A 24,024-nucleotide genomic window follows, 5' to 3' on the forward strand; every position below is an offset into this window, starting at 1 on the left:
TGAGCTGTGTGACGCCATGGCCCTGTACTGAGGGCTATAAAGTGAGACTCTGTCTCTACCAAAAAAAAAGATTTCATAACAATTTAAGTAGAAAAAAGAGGCTAGAAAAAGAAACTGTCATGAGGAATACAGCAGTATAGATCTGCTGAATTTCGAAGAACCAGTTCTGTGAGAGCAGGCAGTGACACATCCCACAATCACGGTACACTGCAGTAAGTTTCAACAATAAAACACTATCATATTAAGATTGTTAATTTGAAGTATTCATGTTTAATTTGTAAATTTGTTTGGTTTTATACATATATAATTTATGTAGCTTTATAATTAAATAACACTATAATGAAGGTGATTTAAGTCAACACATGGATCAGATAATTTAGTTCTTTACACATTGTCAATATTTTACTCAAATTTCAAAAACCTGTTTCACATTAAACTTCACACTGAGTGCTGCAGTGATGACATAAACAGAGTACTTGTGACAATTTGTTTTACTGTTGCACAACTCTAATGATTAGAAACTTTAATTTTTATTGTTTGTTGAAATTACTTTCCTGTAAGTTCCAAACACAGGTGGCAGCTGTACTTTGGAACAAATCAAATGTTCTAACTATCATGTTCATCTTTAGTCTGTTTGTGCCTTCCATGCTTCACAAGTATTTTTGATAGCTCACTTTTAGCAAAGCATAGTGCATTATCCATTGTTTTCCCCTTTCCAGATTAAATAGCTCTACAACTTTCAACTTTTCTTCGAAATGTTTTTTCTAGATCCCTCAACATTCTAATTAACCTAATTTGATGTCTCTCTGATATCCTGCACCTAGAAATAAACACATAGAAAATGGAGACCGTATGGCGGCGCCTATGGCTCAGTGAGTAGGGGCGCGTCCCATATATCGAGGGTGGCGGGTTCAAACCTGGCCCTGGGCAAACTGCAACAACAACAAAAAAATAGCTGGGCATTGTGGTGGATGCCTGTAGTCCCAGCTACTTGAGAGATTGAGGCAAGAGAATCAGCCAAGCCCAAGAGCTGGAGGTTGCTGTGAGCTGTGATGTCACAGCACTGTACTAAGGGTGACAAAGTGAGACTCTGTTTCTAAAAAAAAAAAAAAGGAAAATGGAGACTGTCATGAGTAACGATTAATAAGGAGGAATTATAGGGTGGCGCTATGGCTCAGTGAGTAGGGCGCCAGCCTCATATACCGAGGGTGGTGGGTTCAAACCCAGCCCTGGCCAAACTGCAACAAAAAAATAGCCGGGTGTTGTGGCAGGCACCTGTAGTCCCAGCTACTTGGGAGGCTGAGGAAAGAGAATCGCCTAAGCCCAGGAGTTGGAGGTTGCTGTGAGCTGTAATGCCATGGCACTCTACCGAGGATGATAAAGTGAGACTCTGTCTCTAAAAAAAAAAAAAAAAAGAGGAATTATTAAACCCAGCAATATTCACAAGCATGGAAGGAGGTAGACACAAGAGTACATGGCACACGGCACACTATTCTTGCCTTCAAAGGGTTTTGAATCTAATTGGAAATAGCGATTACAATTTTCGATTTTATTAAATGTTATAAAAATAAGCATAATAGGGGACCAGAGGGTTCACAGTTGTGTTCTAGAGTTATTGCCATAAGTTTCCAGGTTAGGGTTGGGTCCCAAACAAAGCACCCAGGTATTTTGACCAAAGTAGCATAAATATTAGTAGTGTGTAAAATTGATACCGGAATTTTGCTTTTCAGTAGATCTTTGGTCTCGGGGATTCGAAGAATGAACCCACAGACCACAGATCAGTGGCAAGATAGGACTTTTATTAGACCTTAGAAAGGAATATAGAAGAAGTAAAAAGCACTCGAGCTTCTGGAAGGGGCAAAGAAGTGAAGAACTCAACTTGGGAGTCTCCACGTGGGCTAATCCGGGGTCCTCAAACTTTTTAAACGGGGCCAGTTCATTGTTCAGTTGGAGGGCCAGACTATAGTTTAAAAAAAAACAACTATGAACAAATTCCTATGCACATTGCACACATCTTATTTTGAAGTAAAAAAACAAAACGGGAACAAATACTATCACACAGCCTCATGTGGCCCGCAGGCCATAGTTTGAGAACCCATGGAGGGCTGGCAGTTGGTAGATAGAAAAACATCTTTTCAAAGTTCAAATGAATGAATGTAGCTCCTCCTTCACTAGGGCAAGGTTATCAGGTCCTTTACAGTCTTTGTTCCTGAGAAGGGATTAGGGTGTGTATTCCTGCCCAAGGTGGAACCACCCAAAAAACCATAAAAGGCTGCTTTGTTCATGATCTTAGCAGAGCCCAGAGGGTGTGACCCAAAAAAGGCAGTCTGCTCCTGCCTAGAAATGCGGGTCTGACCTCTGAGCTCACCTGGGCCTAGAGAATGAGGGGCTCCCTGTCTAGCCCTGAGTGGTGGAATCCGGTATCAAAATAAAACCCAGATTTTTTTGTTTCCTGCTTAGTCTTTTCTTTAGTCTCTAGCAGGATATCTAACCTGTGCCCCGGCCATATCCCCATCACATTAGAACTTTTTGTCCAATTTGTGGTGTAGGGTATCCCCAAAACTATGCATCGACTTCTTCTTCTTCTTTTGCACAACAGCCTTCTTTAGCATTTGTGTATTGCATATGTGGCCCAAGGCAACTCTTCACTCTTCCAGTTGCCCAGAAAAGCCTAAAGGCTGGACAGCCCTGCAAGAGAAAATCTTTGCTTGACATAGTAAATTAGTGATCATATCTACAAGTTTTGAAAAGACCAATGGAATTAAAACCTGGCAAAATTCTAATTTTGTGCTTGTTACCTACCTGTTTAGTCTGCAGCAAAAGAATCGAATTTCCTTTGGGATTTATTTTATTTTGTTATTATTTTTGAGACAAAGTCTCAAGCTGTCGCCCTAGGTAGAGTACCGTGGCATCACAGCTCACAGCAACCTGCACCTCTTGGGGCTTAAGCCATTCTCTTGCCTCTGTCCCAGGTAGCTGAGATTACAGGCGCCCGCCACAACGCTGGGCTATTTTTTTTTTTTGCTGCAGTTGTCCCTGTTTTAGCTGGCCCGGGCCAGTTCGAACCAGCCAGCCTCGGTGTAGTGGCCGGCACTAACCCACTGAGCTACGGGCGCCGCCCTGGGATTGATTTTAGCTGCAGCAAATCAATCTAGCGCAAATAACAGCGCCTCTGTTTCCAAAAAGAAAAAAAAAAAAGTTTGTCTAGCGAAACTGGAAAACTGGCATGGAAACCGACAGGCTACATTTCCGGAATCCTACTTACCCTTAAGCAAGATGGTGGACACGTTTGCACATGCGCCCTAGGAAATCTAGGGCGGGGATTTCCTTAGCGTCTAGTCGCGCTCCGGCTGGGATTGGCGGCTTGCAGGCTGAGGGGAGGAACAGGAAGCGCGTGTGTCGTGGGGCGCAGCAAGTTCACTTCTCCGGTCTTTCCTGCGCTTAGTTTCTAGCAGTAGGTGGTGCCTTTGCCGGGAGTGCTATGGGTGAAGCGGAGAAGTTTCACTACATCTATAGTTGTGACCTGGATATCAACGTACAGCTTAAAATGTAAGAGAATCCTGGGGACAGAGAGCGGGATTGCATGAGCATAGGGGAAGGAGGGGCAGGGGCCTGTGGAAAGTAAACATGGTGACTGATTTGAAGACCGGGATAGGGTTCTCAGAGCGGGCTGTAGCCAGATTAGGGGAAGAGTGAATAATGGAGAGGGGCCATGTGGGAAAAGGATTGAAGACGCACAGCGGCAAGAATAAGCTTATAAGTTCCACAGTGTTTTACAGTCTACAAAGCATTTTGATGTTCAACGTTATGAGGGTTATTACTGTTTTATTTTACAAATGAAGAAATGAAATCTTGCTGTAAATAAAAGAGACGATCTTTAGAACGGGTCTGGAGGATGGAAAGGAGGCAGCAGAAATGATGGAGAGGCAGACTTAAGCAGATGTGATAGTTGAGAATAAGATGAGCACATGGGTGTAGTATTAACAGCATGGGAAGTGATAAAGGCTTAAGTTGAATCTTTGGGCAGTCTGGCATCGTTAAGACAGGGTGGTTGGGAGTCAAAATAAGGGTTCCCGGTGCAAAGGGACCCAGACAATATGAGAAAACAATCTTGCAGGAAAACCATGGGGGCGCTATAGTTGAAATAAAGACCAAGAGCATGACATCTTGAGATGAAAATAATGGAACAAATACAACAATAGGGGGTGGGCAAAACCGAATTGGAAATTATGTCGTTGTAAAAGTGGTTATGTAGGAGTATTGTCAAAGGTTTTATACGTCACGCCACGTCATTCATAATCAGTCAACATTGTGTATATTCAGTCAGTTGTCAGCAGACATGTGTCAGTAAGAGGGCCACATGTCTTCAGTGTGTGATAAGTCCATTTTCTTAGTTGTCAGATGTGCCTTGGAATGATTATTTACTTTCATTTTCGGAAGTCACTTACTTTAGTCTCTGACAAATCCTTAATTTTTCAGTTTGTGGTAGTAGTAAAAATAATAATGTCAACAACCATACGTACCTTTGTATGGTGCTTTACACACTTGTTTAAGGTCATTTTTGCAGCACTCTCCACTAGATTATATGTATAAGACCCATATTATCATCTGATAAAGGGCTTCCGCTCAGTCTTGTGTTTCTCAGTATTTCTTACACATACGAATGCATTTTTCGAAATTTTTGAATATTAAAAAGAAATGCAAGAAATGTGACCATTATTAACATACACACAGGCACAGACAATTGAGTATTTTGAGCTAAAGGTAAAGCATAAAGCAGGATTGGCAAAATTAAATACTAACAGTGCTGTAGCTTCTGAGACTGCAATTGTCAGGTGGTGGTTTTTTTTTTTTTGGTTTCGGGGATGGAGGCAGAAAGTGTCACTTTGGAGTCATTGTCCAAGAATAGTAATTTTTTATTCTATTTATTCTCCTAGACCTTTAATTTTTTTTCCAATGGCTTCAGTAACAACTTGCACTGTGATATTTCTTTTCTTAGTGTCATAAAAACTGCCCATAGGACATGGTCGCTTCAGATATCCTAAAGCTTGTCCAAAGTTGAGTATGTCATTACTTACCCATAACTGACCTTTCTGTCTTTTCTCTCACCTATTTTGGTGATTATTAGTTGCATCATCCAGCAAATTTGTTTTTTTTTTTTTTTGTAGAGACAGAGTCTCACTGTACCGCCCTCGGGTAGAGAGCCGTGGCGTCACACGGCTCACAGCAACCTCTAACTCCTGGGCTTCCGCGATTCTCTTGCCTCAGCCTCCCTAGTAGCTGGGACTACAGGCGCCCGCCACAACGCCCGGCTATTTTTTTTTTTTTGTTGTTGTTGTTGCAGTTTGACCGGGGCTGGGTTTGAACCCGCCACCCTCGGCATGTGGGGCCGGCGCCCTACTCGCTGAGCCACAGGCGCCGCCCCATCCAGCAAATTTGTTAACACACAAAACTGCAAGTCTTGCAGTCATGTGCAATTTATGTCCACCTGTATATTGTTCAGGCTCATTTCAGGCTTATATCTGGGATACTAAGTTCTTGCTCCCAAGCCAGGGTAAGTGCTCCTGAGACTCTTGGATTTTTTCTTATTCTAGGCAGAAATTCTCCTTAGCCTGGATTTTATTCTCAACTTTGTTACTTTCTTTCTAACCTTGGTTAATGAGTTTAATCTCTGAATCTCTGCCTCCTCATTTATAAAATAAGAATATGGTGAAAATTAAGAAATATATAAAATACCTGGCATAGTATTGGATAGAATCTTGATGTCCAAGAAATGTTGCTACCTCTTAAATAGTATCTTGTGGCGTCCATCTTTTATGAACAGATAATATATGTACATATATATAAAAAGGAAAGAATACAAAAAAAAAGAAAAAAAAACACATGTAAAAGTAAGTTTTTCTCCCAGAAGTAGTAGTTTAAAATTTTCTTTTAGTACTGGATTGTTTTCCTAGTGGTTAAAAAAAAAAAAAAAAAAAAATACTGTATTGTTTATCTTGTCATTCATTTTTGGGCCCCTCTGCCTACCACAGTAAACATTTTTGGAAGAATAGGTGAATAAATGGGAAACTTGAAATTAATAAAATGAAACTAAGGCCTGGTAAGTTGGTGTCTTCTAGATTGTAGATCAAGAGTTGGTGGCAGAGTTTAAAATTCCATAGCCTGAAATAGGGAAATAGTTGGTAAAGATACCAATGAGCTTAAATACTAGGACTTTAAGAGATCAATATTACATGTAAAAGTGACTTTAATTTCATATACAGGGAAATGTTCCTTGACATAAAGCAATCTTATACAAAGAGCATGAAGTCTTTTTATTACTTGTGCATGTATGTATATGCTTAAAAAAATGCATGTCTAAAAGATTGTTGTTCTTGTGCTTTCAGAGGAAGCTTGGAAGGCAAGAGAGAACAAAAGAGTTATAAAGCTGTCCTAGAAGATCCAATGTTGAAGTTTTCAGGGCTATACCAAGAGACATGCTCTGACCTTTATGTTACTTGTCAGGTTTTTGCAGAAGGGAAGCCTCTGGCCTTGCCAGTGAGAACATCCTACAAGGCATTTAGTACAAGGTGGAAGTAAGTTGTTTTCTTGCATGTGATGGATTGTTCTACCATTTCTTTATGGATGTTGCAAATGTAACTTATTAGGGATTACAGTAAATCCTTAATTTAATAGCTATATGCATTGATTGGATGGTTTAAAGCAGTAACATTAAGTATTATGCTTATCAGTATTATAACTGAAGTTGAAATGGAAGTTTTTTATTTGTGCTTGTATTCAATATATTGACATTTTGATAAACACTTAACTGATTTACGTGACTAAAACCAAAAACATCTGTAGTATTTTAAATTTCTACCATTCTCTGCCTTGTAAACTCTTCTGGATAGCCTGGAATATTGTCTAATCTTATGTTTGGAGCTCAGGTCTGTAGAGAGAGATCTACTATCATCTGTTTAGATAAAATTTTTATTATTTAATGTATGATAATTTTTTTTTTTTTTTTTTTTTGTAGAGACAGAGTCTCACTGTACCGCCCTTGGTAGAGTGCTGTGGCGTCACACGGCTCACAGCAACCTCTAACTCTTGGGCTTACGCAATTCTCTTGCCTCAGCCTCCCGAGCAGCTGGGCCTACAGGCGCCCGCCACAACGCCTGGCTATTTTTTGGTTTCAGTTTGGCCGGGGCTGGGTTTGAACCCACCACCCTCGGCATATGGGGCTGGCGCCCGACTCACTGAGCCACAGGCGCCGCCCAATGTATGATAATTTTTTTAAATTTTCATGATTTCAGCATTGTACGTAGCTAAAACATTGTCAGGATGCCGGGTAAATATGATGAACATAAATTTCTTGTTTTTCCAGAACAGTATTGTGGGTCCATAATCTAACCTCTTTTGAAACTTCTTTGATAGACTCTCTAGTTCAGTTCCAATGTTCAGTCAGTGAATTTTATTCACTACTCCAGTAGGCTCGTTGCAGGATACATAGGTTGTATGCTTTTAAGGAAGGACCTTATGTCCACGGTATTCATGGAAGACAAGATGAGGCCACGTGGATAGCCCTGTGTGTACCAGGGATCATACAGAAGCCTGAACTGTGGTGATTGGTTTACATCAAAACCAATTATTTTAGTGGTATAATTTCCTTAGAAGACTTTTTGTGGCTATATATAGCTATACATACACAGCATACACAGTATATATTTAATACTTTTTATTCTGGAAAATTTTTCTTTTTTCTTTTTTTGTAGAGACAGAGTCTCACTGTACCACCTCAGGTAGAGTGCCGTGGCGTCACACGGCTCACAGCAACCTCTAACTCTTGGGCTTACGCGATTCTCCTGCCTCAGCCTCCCGAGCAGCTGGGACTACAGGCGCCCGCCACAACGCCCGGCTATTTTTCTGTTGCAGTTTGGCCAGGGCTGGGTCCGAACCCGCCACTCTCGGCATATGGGGCCGGGCGCCCTACTCACTGAACCACAGGCACCGCCCTATTCTGGAAAATTTTAAACCTACAATGTAGGGACAGAATAATACAGCGATCTCCTAAGTTTCCATAACTTAATTAGTGAATAATTATTAACTCATGGCCAATCTTGTATTTCCACCATTATTTTGAAGCCAATTCTGAACATTATAGCATATTATCTATAAGTATTTCTGTATATCTCATTAAATTTAACTATACTACCATCATCACACCTAAAACAATGGATCAGATATCAGCATTTCTTAAAATGTAGTCAGAAAAATCTTTAAAACTCTTTAGATTATATGCAAAATTTTGTGCTTGTGTATTTTTTCAGGGACAGAGGTCAAAACTTTCAGTAGATGTTTTTGGAGGCAACCTGTTACTCAAAAGAGAGTTAAAACAAATTTAGGTCTAGAAAGTAAAAAACTATGGTGAACCTCACTTTTCCTGGTAAGGAAAATGGTTTAGTGGTTCTGTTCCATACTTTGGCAAAAAAGGAAATTAGTGAAACCAAATTCCTAATTAGAGGAATGTTAAATTTTTCTCCTCTTTGAATTTCTTAAATCTTCTTTGCATTATTTTTATATTATATATTTTCAAGGATGTGTAAACTCCCATGTCTGCTCTATAAAAGTTTGAAATTTTTAATTTATATTTTTTAAACTGTGAAACTACTCAATAAAGTACTATAAAATTATTAAAAATGACATTTTGAAATTAAAATGTCTGAGAGCTGTGTAGAAAATGGATTAAGAAAAGTGCCTTATTTTGGGTAGAGTAACATGAAAATAGGTTTTATTTAAAAATATATATATTTTTTAAGAAATTAAGGGAAAATATTTGTAAATTTTGTACATCCTACTCTTTAGTATTCAGAAGACGAATTTGTTACTAGTTTATCAAAACAAAAATTTCCCTTCTAAAATGAAGGAGAGAAAAAACAAAGCCATTATTCCTTATAAGTACTTACATAAAAAATATCCTATAAACTGGAAAGAATAAATTATGTTGGGCAGCGCCTGTGGCTCAGTGAGTAGGTCGCTGGTCCCATATACTGAGAGTGGCGGGGTTGAACCTAGCCCCAGCCAAACTTCAACAAAAAAATAGCCGGGCGCCGTCGCGGGCGCCTGTAGTCCCAGCTACTAGGGAGGCTGAGGCAAGAGAATTGCCTAAGCCCAGGACTTGGAGGTTGCTGTGAGCTGTGACAGCACAGCACTCTACCGAGGGCGACAAAGTGAGACTATTACAATTTTTATATTTCCTTAGTTCAGATAGTATTTTGGGGGTATTATGAGATTCTAAATTATCTAAATCTATTTTTTATAGTGAGTTTTGAGAGTTCTAATAATGAGGAATTGATCCAGAATTTGTCTAAGTCTGTTCTATCATGTTCTATTTCACCCACTTGGAACCTTGTACTTTCCTTTTTTTTTGGCTGGGGTTGGGTTTCAACCCGCCACCTCTGGCGTATGAGACTTTCTTTTTTTTTTTTTCTTGTAGAGACAGAGTCTCACTTTATGGCCCTCAGTAGAGTGCCGTGGCCTCACACAGCTCACAGCAACCTCCAACTCCTGGGCATAAGCGATTCTCTTGCCTCAGCCTCCCGAGTAGCTGGGACTGCAGGCACCCGCCACAATGGCCGGCTATTTTTTGGTTGCAGTTTGGCCGGGGCCGGGTTTGAACCCGCCACCCTCGGTATATGGGGCCGGCGCCTTACCGACTGAGCCACAGGCGCCGCCCGGGACTTTCTTTACTTACATTAAGGTATTCTCATTTTTAGATGTCTGTTCTATAAACTTACAAGTTTTTTTATGTGAATATCATTCTGTAAGCAAGTAGTTTAAATTCTTAAAAACATTTATATTCTACCTTGTCCCATAAAGGATCTGAAATGGCTTTAAAGAAATACATATAATAACATTCTAATTCAAAAATTACTAAGTTAGGCTTTCTCAGTATATTAATCAGGCTAGAAAGTTTAGTATAGTGTTGTGTGTGCCTGAGCGTCACGCAAGGGGGAGGGGGGATTGCAACGTCCAGATTTAGGTTTTACAATCTTGGGACGAGTTGAAGGTTGTCAGGTAAATTTAGTCTTGAGATTGGGGAGGGATAGGGAATGGGGAAGGGATGGTACATGAGCCGGCGGAGAACAAAATAGTGTTCAAAATATGCAAATTGTTGGTGTTACATTAGATCTTTCCTTAATATCAAGAAAAAATTTTCAAACTTTTTAGCTGCAGAATTATTTCCTTTAGAAGAACTCTTCTGCAGAAGCTTGGTATGTAAAGTGGATTAACAGTGTAGTTGCATTTATTCAAAGAGATGTTGTGGCTTGGTGTTGAGTACCAAAAGGTTTGAGACAAAAGATTGGTTGGTCACAGGTATTGTCTTCTAGTCACTAAAGGACAGAACATAGAGGTGAGAAATTTCATACTTAATTTTGGATATTATCACTGATTTTTTTTCTTTAACTTTAACCAGTATTAATTAACCTGTATGGTTTTTTCATTGGCAGAATGGCATTGTCTCTACTTTATCATATGGATTGAATTAAATAAATTCATTTAGTTGCATAAGCTTATCTGTAATAGGTGTGGCTTTCTTAGGCATGTGATTTATTATTATTATTATTATTATATAAATATAACAGCCTCAAGCTGTTACCCTGGGTAGAGTGCCCTGGCATCACAGCTCACAGCAACCTTCAACTCCTGGGCTCAAGCGATTCTTCTGCCTCCACCTCCCAAGTATCTGGGACTACAGGCCCCTGCCACAACCTGGCTATTTTTTTGTTTGCAGCCATCATTGTTGTTTGGTGGGCCCGGGCTGGATTCGAACCCTCTAGCTCAGGTGTATGTGGCTGGCACCTTAGCCGCTTGAGCCACAGGCGCCGAGCCGTGATTTATTTTTTAAGACCTTTATGGAAGGAAAAGCTTTAATGACTTTTTGCTTCTTTTTGAAATTGATAGCCATCTCTAATTTTCCTAAAGGTCTTTACATTTTTTTTTTAATTTATTTATTTTTTGTGTGTGTGTGGTTTTTGGCCAGGGCTGCGTGTGAACCCGCCACCTCTGGCAGATGGGACCAGTGCTCTACCCCTTTGAGCCACAGGCGTCACCCAAAGGTCCTTAGATTTATATGGTGAATATAAATGATTCCTTGTTTAAGACTTTGAAAATTGTGTTCAATTTTTTATCGATGTAGATGCCTTTGACCTAGACTGGGATGTGCCCCTTTGAGAATAATTTTGTGTAAATAGAGAAGTAGAATTCTCTGTGTCTGCTAGGTATTAGTTTATGTATTGTTTGTATGGTATTTTTTTGAGATTTTAAAAGCCATCTGCTGTTTTTAAGACAGTTGTAATTATCAAATGAATGCAATGTGAAGTTTAAATGCAGAAAAAAATACAGAAATGAATAGATGCTAAAAGAAGAGCTCTGCTGTCATTAGCTATATTATCAAGAACAAACATTCCTTAGTGAGATGATATATACAGATGTGGTTTGAAAGCATAAGGCACTAATAACTAAATGTTACCAATATTAATAGAATAACTTAAGGAAAAAAATCTCACATAAAAAGAAAATTGTTTGTCTAGGGCAGTCTGGTAACTTCTGTGGTATAGAAGATATTCTATGTTGATTTCTGTCAGGTTATGGTTGCTTTTTTTCTGTTTTATTCTCAGAAGTGCTTTTAAGTGTAACGTAATTTTCGTTATTTTATGTTCATAATGTAAACTTATGTTCTGAAAGTGGTTAATCACAGTTTGGTTCTAAAGGTCTCTAATAGGTTGAAAATGTTTTCCGAGGTTTTTATTAGCCATTTCCATATTCTCTTGTGTTTTGGTGGTGGTGTGTGAGTTTTTGAGTAAAGGTTGAACATTGCCATTCATTTTTCATGAGCTCTTTTTTTAAAAAAAAAAATTTCATGTCTCCTATATTTAAAATTGAAGTTCCCTTTAGCAAAATTGATGTAACTGACACATTATTTTTTAGAGTACTAATCTAATTTTTGGGAACCTTTTCCAAAGTTCTTGAATGATTTTTTTTTTTTATTTTTTGAAACAGAGTCACTCTCAGTAGGAGTGCTGTGGCATCATAGCTCACAGCAACCTCCAAATCATGGGCTTAAGCAGTTCTCTTGCCTCAGCCTCCCAGTTATCTGGGACTACAGGCGCCCACCACAACGCCCAGCTATTTTTTGTTGTTGTTGCAGTTGTCATTGTTGCTTAGCTGGCCCGGGCTGGGTTCGAACCCGCCAGCCTGGGTGTATGTGGCTGGCGCAGTAGCCACTGTGCTATGAGTGCTGAGCTAATGATTTGTTAGTTTAAAAGAAAGATCTATATCTGTTTATGTTAACTTTATTTCTATAGCTGGAATGAATGGCTAAAACTGCGTGTGAAATATCCTGACCTGCCCAGGAGTGCCCAAGTGGCCCTGACCATATGGGATGTATATGGACCAGGAAAAGCAGTGCCTGTAGGAGGAACAACAGTTTCACTCTTTGGAAAATATGGGTAAGTATTCTATTTGTCAGATCTATAGGAGCGTTGTAGCTTTCGGGCCTTTTACTTTCTGCAGGGCTTTAATAGTATATACCCAGTGTAGTTTTCCAATGGGAAAAAAAGGTAGGTACATATGATTTGGTCATTCATGAGACTGAATTTGACATGTTTCTTTCAGGATATGCAGATAGATTAAGAAACATAGTTAACCTTATTCTGGTATTAGTGGTTATTCTGGTTGTAATATGATTTCTGTTAGAAATAGGAGTCATTGGGAACTAGAACCTGCTTTTACAGAAAAAAAAGACTATTTGGCATGTACTATAACTTTTGTTACAGGGTTCTGCTTTGTCATAACAATGAACAAAAAGGAGGATAAACAGGATCGAAAAGCATTAACTTGCTAATGATACTAATAGGTTTTTTATTTTTTTTTGCAGTGAGAATGTTTATTCAAAATGGCTCATTACAAACAAAATATATTTATGTATAAAATCTGTGCAATGCAAAAGATCCCGTTCGTCCCCCTGTGGCTAGAGTGAACAAAGCCCACTGTTTCTCATGGCTTCTGAGGCTGCACTGAGCTCCAGGGTGGACCAGCTGGGCAGCTGTGGGTGAAAGTCCCTGAAATCCAGGCTCTCTCTCTGGTCTCATTTTGTGACTTGTCTAAAAACCCAAGTATGGCTTGCATACTGTCTGTGACCTTCCAGTTTGTTTGTTTGTTTGTTTGTTTGTTTTGTAGAGACAGAGTCTCACTTTATGGCCCTCGATAGAGTGCCATGGCATCACACAGCTCACAGCAACCTCCAACTCCTGGGCTTAAGCAATTCTCTTGCCTCAGCCTCCCGAGTAGCTGGGACTACACGTGCCCACCACAACGCCCAGCTATTTTTTTGGTTGCAGTTCAGCCGGGGCCGGGTTTGAACCCGCCACCCTCGGTATATGGGGACGGCGCCTTACCGACTGAGCCACAGGCGCTGCCCCGATATTAATAGTTTTAATACAAAAGTTTATTTAGGTTTTTAAAAATTTACAAGTAAGAGAAATTATTAAAAAAGAATCCCATAGTCTTAAAGGGTATTTTCTGTATCCCTTTTCTACTGCAACAGAGGAATCACTGTATTTTTTTAAAAATTTATTTATTATTAAAACATTGCTGTGTACATTAATGCAATCACAGGGCAGCATACATTGGTTTTATATACCATTTGGCAGATTTTCATCACACTGGTTAACATAGTCTACCTGGTATTTTCTTACCCTGTTTCCCCGAAAATAAGACATCCTCTGAAAATAAGACCTCCTTATAGGAAAGATAAGACGTCCCCTGAAAATAAGACCTAGTGCATCTTTGGGAGTACACCTTAAAATAAGACACTGTCTCATTTTCGGGGAAACAGGGTAGTTATTGTGTTAAGACATTTATATTCTACATTTAGTAAGTTTCACATGTACCCTTGTAAGATGCGCCTTAGGTGTGGTCCCACCAATTACCCTACCTCTGCCCATCCTCTTCCCCTCGCCTCCCCTTCCCCTTTCCCCTTATTCTTAGGTTATAATTGGGTTATAGCTTTCATATGAAAGCTATAAATTAGTTTTATAGCAGGGCTGAGTACATTGGATACTTTCTCTTCCATTCTTGAGATATGTTGCTAAGAAGAATGTGTTCCAGCTCCATCCATGTGAACATGAAAGAGGTAAAGTCTCCATCTTTCTTTAAGGCTGTATAATATTCCATGGTGTACATATACCACAATTTATTGATCCATTCCTGGGTCAGTGGGCACTTGGGCTTCTTCCATGATTTAGCAATTATGAATTGGGCTGCAATAAACATTCTGGTACAAATATCTTTGTTATAATGTGATTTTTGGTCTTCTGGATATATACCTAGTAGAGGAATTCTAGGATCAAATGGCAGGTCTATTTTTAGATCACTAACTGTTCTCCAGACATCTTTCCAAAAGGAACATATTAGTTTACAGTCCCACCAGCAGTGTAGAAGTGTTCCCTTTTCTCCACACGCATGCCAACATCTCTGGATTTGGGATTTTGTGATATGGGCTAATCTTACTGGAGTTAGATGATATCTCAAAGTAGTTTTGATTTGCATTTCTCTGATGATTAAGGATGATGAGCATTTTTTTCATGTGTCTGTAGGCAGTGCGCCTGTCTTTTTTTTTTTTTTTTTGTAGAGACAGAGTCTTACTGTACCGCCCTCGGGTACAGTGCTGTGGCGTCACACGGCTCACAGCAACCTCTAACTCTTGGGCTTACGCGATTCTCCTGCCTCAGCCTCCCGAGCAGCTGGGACTACAGGCGCCCGCCACAACGCCCGGCTAGTTTTTTGTTGCAGTTTGGCCAGGGCTGGGTTTGAACCCGCCACCCTCGGCATATGGGGCCGGCGCCCTACTCACTGAGCCACAGGCGCTGCCCGCGCCTGTCTTCTTCAGAGACGTTTTTCTTCAAGTCCCTTGCCAAGCCCGAAAGGGGATCATTTGTTCTTTTCTTGCTAATACGTTTGAGTTCTCTGTGGATTCTGGTTACTAAACCTTCGTCGGAGATATAACCTGCAAATAATTTCTCCCATTCTGAGGGTTGTCTACTGACTTTACTTACTGTGTTCTTGGCTGTGCAGAAGCTTTTTAGTTTGATCAGGTCCCAGTAGTGTATTTTTGATGTTGCTTCAGTTGCGGGGGGGTGGGGGGTGGTGGGGGGTCCTCCTCATAAAATATTCGCCCAGACTAATCTCTTCAAGAGTTTTCCTTGCAGTTTCTTCTAGTATTTTTATAGTTTCATGTCGTAAGTTTAAATCTGTAATCCAGTGAGAGTCTATCTTAGTTAATTGTGAAAGATGTGGGTCCAGTTTCAGTATTCTATAGGTCGCCAGCCAGTTCACCCAGCACCATTTGTTAAATAGGGACTCTTTTCCCCACTGAATGTTTTTAATTGGCTTGTCAAAGATCAAATAACGGTAAGTAGCTGGGTTTATCTCTTGGTTTTCTATTCTGTTCCATACATCTACCTCTCTGTTTTTGTGCCAGTACCATGCTGTTTGGGATCACTATCGATTTATAGTATAGTCTGAGGTCTAGTAGTGTAATTCCTCCTGCTTTGTTTTTATTTCTGAGTAATTTCTTGGCTGTTCGAGGTTTTTTCTGATTCCATATAAAATGAAGTATTCTTTTTTCTAGATCTTTAAAGTATGATGGTGGAGCTTTAATAGGGATTGCATTAAAATTTTATATTGCTTTGGGTAGTATGGACATTTTAATAATGTTGATCTACCCAGCCATGAGCATGGTATGTTTTTCCATTTTTTAACATTTTCAGCTATTTTTTTTTTTTTTTTTTTTGAGTTTCATAGTTCTCCTTATAGAGATCCTTCACGTTCTTTGTTAGGTAAACTCCCAAATATTTCATCTTCTTTGGCACTATTGTGAATGGAATAGAGTCCTTGACAGTTGTTTCAGCTTGACTATTGGTATATATAAAAGCTAGCGATTTATGAGTGTTGATTTTGTAACCTGAGACGCTGCTGTATTCCTTGATGACTTTTAAGAGTTTTGTGGTAGAATCCCTGGTGTTTTCCAGATAAGCAATCATATCATCTGTGAAGAGTGAAAGTTTGATCTCTCCTGACCCTGTATAGATACCCTTGATCGCCTTTTCTTCCCTAATTGCGATGGCTAAATCTTCCATTACAGTGTTAAAGAGCCTGGAGACAATGGGCAGCCTTGTCTGGTTCCTGATCTGAATGGAAATGATTTCAATTTAACTCCATTCAATACGATATTGGCTGTGGGTTTGCTGTAGATGGCCTCTATCAGTTTAAGAAATGTCCCTTCTATACCAATTTTCTTAAGTGTTCTGATCATGAAGGGATGCTGGATATTATCAAAAGCTTTTTCAGCATCAATTGCGAGAATCATATGGTCTTCGTTTTTTAATTTGTTTATGTGCTGGATTATATTTATAGATTTACATATATTGAACCAGCCTTGAGACCCTGGGATAAAACTGACTTGTTTCTGATGTACAGTTTGTTTGATGTGTTGCTGGATTCTGTTTGTTAGGATCTTGTTGAATATTTTTGCATCTATGTTCATTAGTAATATTGATCTATAATTTTCTTTTCCTGTTGGGTCTTTTCCTGGTTTGGGGATCAGGGTGATGTTTGCTTCGTAGAACGTGTTGGGCAGTATTACTTGTGTTTCTGTTTTTGAAAAGGTTGAGTAATATAGGTACTAGTTCCTCTTTAAAGGTTTGGTAGAATTCTGACGTGAAACCATCTGCCCCGGGCTTTGCTTTTTAGGGAGATTTTGTATGGTTGATGCTATTTCAGAACTTTATAAAGACCTGTTCAACATTTCCATTTGATTCTGGCTAAGTCTTGGAAGGTGACGTGCTTCCAAGTACTGGTCAGTTTCCTTCAGATTTTCATATTTCTGAGAATAAAGTTTCTTGTAATAGTTATTAAGGAATTTTTGAATTTCTGAGAAGTCTGTTGTTATTTCATCTTTGTCATTTGTGATTGATAAAATTAGAAATTTTACTCTTTTTGTCCCTGGTTAGGTTAGCCAAATGTTTATCTATTTTATTAACCTTTTCAGTAATCCAACTTTTTGAGTTATTGGTCTGTTCTATAATACTTTTGTTTTCAATTTAATTTCTGCTCTAATTTTGGTTATTTCTTTTTTTCTACTGGGATTGGGGTTGAAATGTTCTTCCTTTTCCGCTTGCTTCAGATGTCCCATTAAGTTGTTAACTTCCTGTCTTTCGGTTCTCTTGAGGAAGGCTTGAAGTGCTATAAATTTCCCTCTCAGGACTGCCTTTGAGGTACCCCAAGTGTTCTGATAATTCGTGTCTTCACTGTTGTTTTGTTCCAAAAATTTGGTAATTTCCTTCTTAATCTTGTCTGTGACCCAGTTATTATTCTGCATTAGGTTATTTAACTTCCATGTTTTTGTATATGTATGCAGATTCCTGTTGTTACTGAGTTCATCTTTTATTCCATGGTGGTCCGAGAAATGCAAGGAATAATGTCTATTCCTTTAAATTTAACGAGGTTAGACTTGTGTCCTAAGATGTGATCGATTTTGGAGTATGTTCTGTGGGCTGATGAGAAGAAGGTGTATTCAGTTTTTTGGGGATGAAATGTTGTGTAGATGTCTGGTAAGTCCAAATGTTGAATGGTTAAGTTTAAATCTAAAATATCTTTGCTCAGCTTCTTATCGGAGGATCTATCCAACACTGCCAAAGGAGTGTTAAAATCTCCGACTATCATGGAGCTGGAGGAAATAAAGTTGCTCATGTCTGTTAGAGTTTCTCTTATAAATTGAGGGGCATTCTGGTTGGGTGCATAAATATTAATAATTGAAATGTCATCCTATTGAGTAGTACCCTTAACAAATATGAAGTGACCATTCTTATCCTTCCTTACTTTTGTTGGTTTAAAGCCTATTGTATCTGCAAATAGAATTGCAACACGTGTTTTTTTCTGATTACCATTTGCTTGAAATGTGGACAACCATCTTTTCACCCTGAGTCTATATTTATCTTTTAAGGTAAGATGAGGTTGTTGTATGCAGCAGATATGTGGCCAGAGTTTTTGTATCCAGTCAGCCAACCTGTGCCTCTTTAGAGGACAATTTAAGCCATTCACATTAATGGAGAATATTGGTAAGCCTTGTACAATTTTTGGCCTCGAGTTTTTTGAACGTCCAGTGATCATTTTTAATTTTTTCACCACTGTGGAAGTTGGAATTTGATCAAAAGTTTCTGAGTGAGTTTATTTTTGTGGTAGAGGATCATGCTGGTCATTATGGAGGACAGGTTTGAGAATATCCTGGAGAGCTAGTTTAGTTATGGCAAGTTTCTTCAGCATGTGAATGTCAATAAAGTATTTAATTTCTCCATCATAAATGAAACTCAGTTTAGCTGGATACAGGATCCTGGGTTGAAAGTTATTTTGTTTTAGGAGATTAAAAGTCAATGACCACCCTCTTCTAGCTTGAACGGTTTTGACAGAGGTATGCAGTCATTCTAATATTCTTCCCTTTGTAGGTTATTGTTTTCTTATGTCTGACTGCTTTCAGAATTTTCTCCTTCATATTAACTTTAGTGAAGTTAATTATGGTGTGCCTGGTGGATGTCTTATTCAGACTGAGTCGTGCTGGGGTTCTTAAAGTGTCTGCTCTCTGAATTTCAGAATGTCTGGACATGTCTGGGAAATTCTTTTTCATAATTTCATGTAGAAGAGCCTCTGTGCCTTGCGAAGCCACTGCATGACTTTCAGGGATTCCTCGAGGTGAATGTTGGCTTTCTTCGAATTATCACAGAACTCTGAGAGAATGATCCTTTTTCGTTCTCCATTTCTCTTCCTCTTTGAAAGTTTGGGAGCGTTTAAAAGCATTGTCTTCTATGTCAGAAATACTTTCTTCTGCTTGCTCTACTCTGTTACTGAAGTATTCTACTTTATTTTTCAAATCTTTGAGGACTGCAGATTCTTGTCTCAATGTGTCAAAATCTCTGCTGATTTTGTCTTTAAATTCGTTGAATTTTTGAGACTTTTGATTTCCTCCTGGAATTTCGAATTCTAACTTTTCCTCGTTTGCAATCCAAATTCTGAATTTGATTTCTGACATCTCGGCCATCTGTTTATGAATGGGATCTTCAGTTGTGTCTGCCATATCTTTCCTTGTGGGGGTTGATCTACTCTGGTTATTCACATTACCAGAGTTTTTATGCTGATTCCGCCCCATGATTATTTTACACTGTTTTAGTAGATGAGCAGATAAATAGAAGTTGGGTTGTGGGCTCCAGGAACAGTCATTAACCATCCCTTTGCCCAAAAGCTGGGACTGGTATGTGTACCTTTTCCCATGGAGCTTTGCGAAGGACCCGTGTAGTGCTATGGCCTGAGACACTGTGGACCTGCTTGGTGTGGTGGGGCTATGTGGCTCTGTCTTGTTTTCAGCTGGTCTCTGTACAACCCTAGTGAATCAGTTACTCTGGATTGAAGCCTCAGCTGTGGAGAAATACCAGCAATGAAGTCACCTCTCCCCCATAGGCAACAATTGGAAAAGGAAAATCAAACCTTCCCACAACCACACACCCACGGTACTACTTGGATCGTCCTCGGGCAACTGGCCCAGTTCAAGAGGTCCAAATCAATTGTCTCAGTCAGCACCTATCTCAGGTGGGAGAGTTTAAAATGTCTGGCAACTAGATCTCAGGGGTCTGCTGACAACTCAAATATGACTTGCTCTGGTGCTCTGTGAGGTCAGGAGGACCCACGCAGCAAATAGATAAGTCTGGGAAGGTTGATGCCTCCTTCCCTACCTTGCACCTCTGCCAGACCCAGTCATTGATAACCCCGCAGTGCTGTGACCCAGTTGCCTCCAATGAGCAGATCCTCCATGGATTTGCCCCTGCCTGAATCATAGGGAGATCTTTGTCTCCTCAGTCAGGCCGTTTCTCTCTGCTACTATCCGGCAGGCGGATGTGAGTCCTGACAACCTCGGGTGTTTAGTTCCAGCCCCACCCCTGATTGATGTTACTGACAGAACAGAACAACTTTGTAGAATTTGTTTCTGTCCTGGCTGTATTCCCATGCAGAACATTCCCAATGCTGTTTGAGTTCACAGACTCTGGGACTCAGCCCCTGTCTATTCCGCTACCCAGTCTTGGCTGCAGTTTGTATTTGAGCAGCATGGTTAACTGTCAGTTCCAGCCTCTGCCTGTCCTCCTTTGTCTCAGCTAATGATCCCTGAGGGCCGGTTGCATCTTGGGCTCAGTAAAGTAGTCCTCTGGGTCAGCCCCGCCCTGGGAATCTTCCGGCCGTTCGTGTGTGTATTCTAGGCTCCATGGTCCATACCCGTTGGTACTGCCTCAGGGAACCCCTTTACTCTCGGGGCCTGCGTTTCCATCCCAGAGCTTTTCCTCCAGTGGCTGCCACCAGAGAAGATGCCCAGCCTCCTCTGGTTGCCCAGAGAGACAGGGCGTGTGCCTCCGCAATATCCATGGGTCAGCCCTATTTTTGCTGCTTCTGCTGGTGCTGTGTGCCTCGGAACACCGCCGATCCTGTATGGTTCCCTCTCAGCTGACTGTCCTCTCCTCACTCCTGTGCAGCATAATCAGCACTGACTAGCAACAGTCCATGGCCTATTCACCTCTTGAGAAAATACCCAAGAATCTGTACTCCTGGGGGACAGGCTACCAGACCTCAGAGCGAGAGTGGAGGGGAGTGCTGGAAGTTCAGAATTACAGGTAGAGAATATATACAGTTTTATGCCTGGCAGGAGTGTGCCATGGCATCCTAATATGGGAAATAGATCCAGTTTTTAGAGGGTCTCTCCCATGGGATATAATGGGAAGACTTTTGAACTCTGCTCGCTTGTTCGTATGGAGTACTCTGAGCTGTTGTCATGGGGCAGGGGACTCCCGTCTGCTTGGTGATGGATTTTGTACCTTTCGTTTGTATTCTTGGGGTCACAGCTCCCCTCGGCAGAGTTGATGTGAGTTCTTCAACCTTCTCTCTTGTTGCAGCTCTAATCCACCAGGTTACTTGCTAAACCTCTGTCCTTTAACTCTCCTTCTGCACGGGAGCCTCTGAGTCCCTGACTCCTTGCACTTGCCCCGTAGGCAGCCCAAATGATTCGTTAGCCAGAATGGAGCTCTGCCTTTGCCAGCTCTTACGGAAGCCCGGAAGCCCAGCCTGCCCGTTGTGGCCATGGCCACGGAGCTATCCTCTAGAGCTGGGCTGCTGCTGTTTCTGTTGCCGCTGACTTTCGTTGTCACCGGAATCACTATTTTTAGAGAATTGGTGACATTGTATTATTCTTTATATGTTTTTTCATTGGATTTTTTTCTCAAGAACTTGGCCCTTTATTAAATATTTAGAAACCCTGGTATATAGTTCATATAGGAAAGACAGAAAAATGTTTACCTTTCTTCTAATTTTAAGAATAATGAATTATGAAACTAATGTAGGACCTTCACATGAAAGCTATAACCCAGTTACAACCTAAGAATAGGGAGAAAGGGGAAAGGGAGGGGAGGGAGGGGGAAGCAGGGGGATTAATGGGATTATACCTGCGGTGCATCTTACAAGGGTATATGTGAATCCTAGTAAATGTGGAATGTAAAGGTCTTAGCAAAATAACTAAGAAAATGCTACAAAAGCTATGTTAACTAATGTGATGAAAATGTGTCAAACGATCTATGAACCAAGTATATGGTGCCCCACGATCATACTAATGTACACAGCTATGGTTTAATAAAAAAAAAAAAAGAAAGAAAGAAATCAAATCTATCTTCCCATGTTAAAACATATTTTGATTAATAAAACAACTTATTGTTTATTAGTAGATTTTTAAAAAAAAATAATGAGTTTATGTGCTTGTAACTTGCAAAGGTGATGATTGATGTAATTTGTGTTTACCTGTTTGTAAATTTTGTCATGAACTTTTGGACTTAAACATTTTTGGTATGTTATAGTCATTTACTGTTTTTATTTTTTTGTAGCCTTGGAAATGCAAGACCTCAAAAAATTAGGTATAGACTCAGAATTGTTACTCTCAATGGAAATCTTTAGTAAAAGGCAAAAGATTTATGCCATCTGAAGAGAAACCAGAGTATGTCTTCATGTTTTATAATGTCCAATAAATTCTATTTTGGGCACTTGGAGTCCTTTTGAGAGTACTTTATTAATAGTCATTGACAGCTTCTTTGCTTTTTGGTAAGCAATCTATACTAGGCTCATTGGGTATTTTTCTTCTTCAGAGAGATACTTTTAGTGGGAAATAGTATAGACCTTAAACTAGACACTATTGGATGCCATAAGTTTTACTCACTTTACAGTTGTAAAATGTTTCTTTGTGTAATTTGTGCATTATTAAATATGAACAAGAATGATCAATTTTGATGTGTTTGTTGACTGTGTTTATGTTTCTGTATATTGTTTTTTGGTGTGCGTTGCCTTTTTTTTTTCCACATTGTTATCAGTCAGGCTTTATTTTTATTGTATGAAGGTGGTATTCATTTTTTCTCCTTTTTCTTTCCTTTTTTTTTTTTTTTTTTTTTAATTTCAGGTTAATGGGAGGGTACAACCAGGTCACAATATTTGAGTTAGTTAGGTAGAGTCCCTGTTGTAGTTGTGTCCCACACCCAACAGGTGTGCCTTAAACTCTTACATTGTGTCTATTAAGTGGGAGAACCCCAAACTCCTCCTCCTCCTTTCTCGTCCCCTGACTTGGGTACTCTGCCCCAACTTGAAATGAGTTTTTCTTTTCTTCTTCTTCTTTTTTTTTTTAGAGACAGTGTTTCACTTTGTCGCCCTTCGTAGAGTGCTTTACTGCCACAGGTCACAGCAACTTCCAACTCTTGGGTTTATATGGGGTTGGTGCCCTGCCCCCTGAGCCATAGGAGCCACCCTGAAATGAGTTTTTCTCCTATGTGGGCACGAATTAGATCATCTACTGGCTTCATATTAATACTGACTACATTGGATACTTGCTTTTCCATTCTTGTGATACTTTACTGAGAAGACTGTGATTCAACTTTGTCCAGGTTAATACAAAAGATGTAAAATCATCATCTTTTTTATGGCAGAATATTATTCCATGGTATATATTATATACCACAGCTTGTTAATCTGTTCCCGAGTTGGTGGGCATTTAGGTTGTTTCCACATCTTGGCGCTTGTCAATTGAGCTCCAATAAACAACCTAGTGCAAATGTTTTTATGATAAAATGATTTTTTTCTTCTTTCTTCTTATTATTTAATTATTTTAGAGACAGAGTCTCACTTTATTGCCCTTGGTAGGGTTCTGTGGTGTCACAGTTCACAGCAACCTCCAGCTCTTGGGCTTAGGTGATTCTCTTGCCTCAGCCTCCGGAGTAGCTTGGGACTACAGGTGCCCACCAGAGTGCCTGGCTATATATATATATATATATATATATATATTTTTTTTTTTTTTTTTTTTTGCAGTTTTTCTGGGGCTGGGTTTAAACCCACCACCCTCTGTATATGTTGGTATTTGCTGGCACCTTACCCACTGAGCCACAGGCGCCGCCCGTTTTTTTTTTCTTTTGTGGAGATGCCTAGTACTGGGATTGTGGGATCAAATGGGAGGCCTAATCTGAGTTCTTAAAGAATTCGTCATACTTCTTTCCAAAGAGGCTGTATTAGTTTGCAGTCCCACCAATATAAAAATATTCCTTTCTCTTTTTTTTTTTTTGTAGAGACAGAGTTTCACTTTATTGCCCTCGGTAGAGTGCCGTGGCGTCACACAGCTCACAGCAACCTCCAACTCCTGGGCTTAGGCGATTCTCCTGCCTCAGCCTCCCAAGTAGCTGGGACTACAGGCGCCCGCCACAACGCCCGGCTATTTTTTTGTTGCAGTTTGGCCGGGGCTGGGTTTGAACCCACCACCCTCGGCATGTGGGGCCGGCGCCCTGCTCACTGAGGCACAGACGCGGCCCAAAATATTTCTTTCTCTTAACATTCGTGCCATCATCTGAAACTTTGGGACTTTCTGATGTG

General features: G+C 40.0%; 1 protein-coding gene and 1 non-coding gene across 2 annotated transcripts in view; one reads left to right on the plus strand and one right to left on the minus strand.

Annotated features, from left to right (window-relative positions):
- The first annotated feature begins 3,406 nt into the window (after window positions 1-3,406).
- The window catches only part of LOC128571597 (phosphatidylinositol 3-kinase catalytic subunit type 3), a 198,844-nt gene continuing 178,226 nt past the window's right edge, over window positions 3,407-24,024 (plus strand). Inside the window, exons 1-3 of the mRNA XM_053571130.1 lie at window positions 3,407-3,549; window positions 6,387-6,575; window positions 12,345-12,488. Coding sequence (XP_053427105.1) covers window positions 3,482-3,549; window positions 6,387-6,575; window positions 12,345-12,488 — 401 coding nt within the window. The 5' untranslated portion in view covers window positions 3,407-3,481. The remainder of the gene's footprint in view (window positions 3,550-6,386; window positions 6,576-12,344; window positions 12,489-24,024) is intronic.
- Window positions 22,003-22,118, minus strand: LOC128572250 (U5 spliceosomal RNA). Its single transcript, XR_008376143.1, has one exon. It is a non-coding gene; the product is annotated as a U5 spliceosomal RNA (small nuclear RNA).

Source organism: Nycticebus coucang, chromosome 19, assembly GCF_027406575.1.
Source record: "Nycticebus coucang isolate mNycCou1 chromosome 19, mNycCou1.pri, whole genome shotgun sequence".
In the NCBI taxonomy this organism is placed as follows: Eukaryota; Metazoa; Chordata; class Mammalia; order Primates; family Lorisidae; genus Nycticebus; species Nycticebus coucang.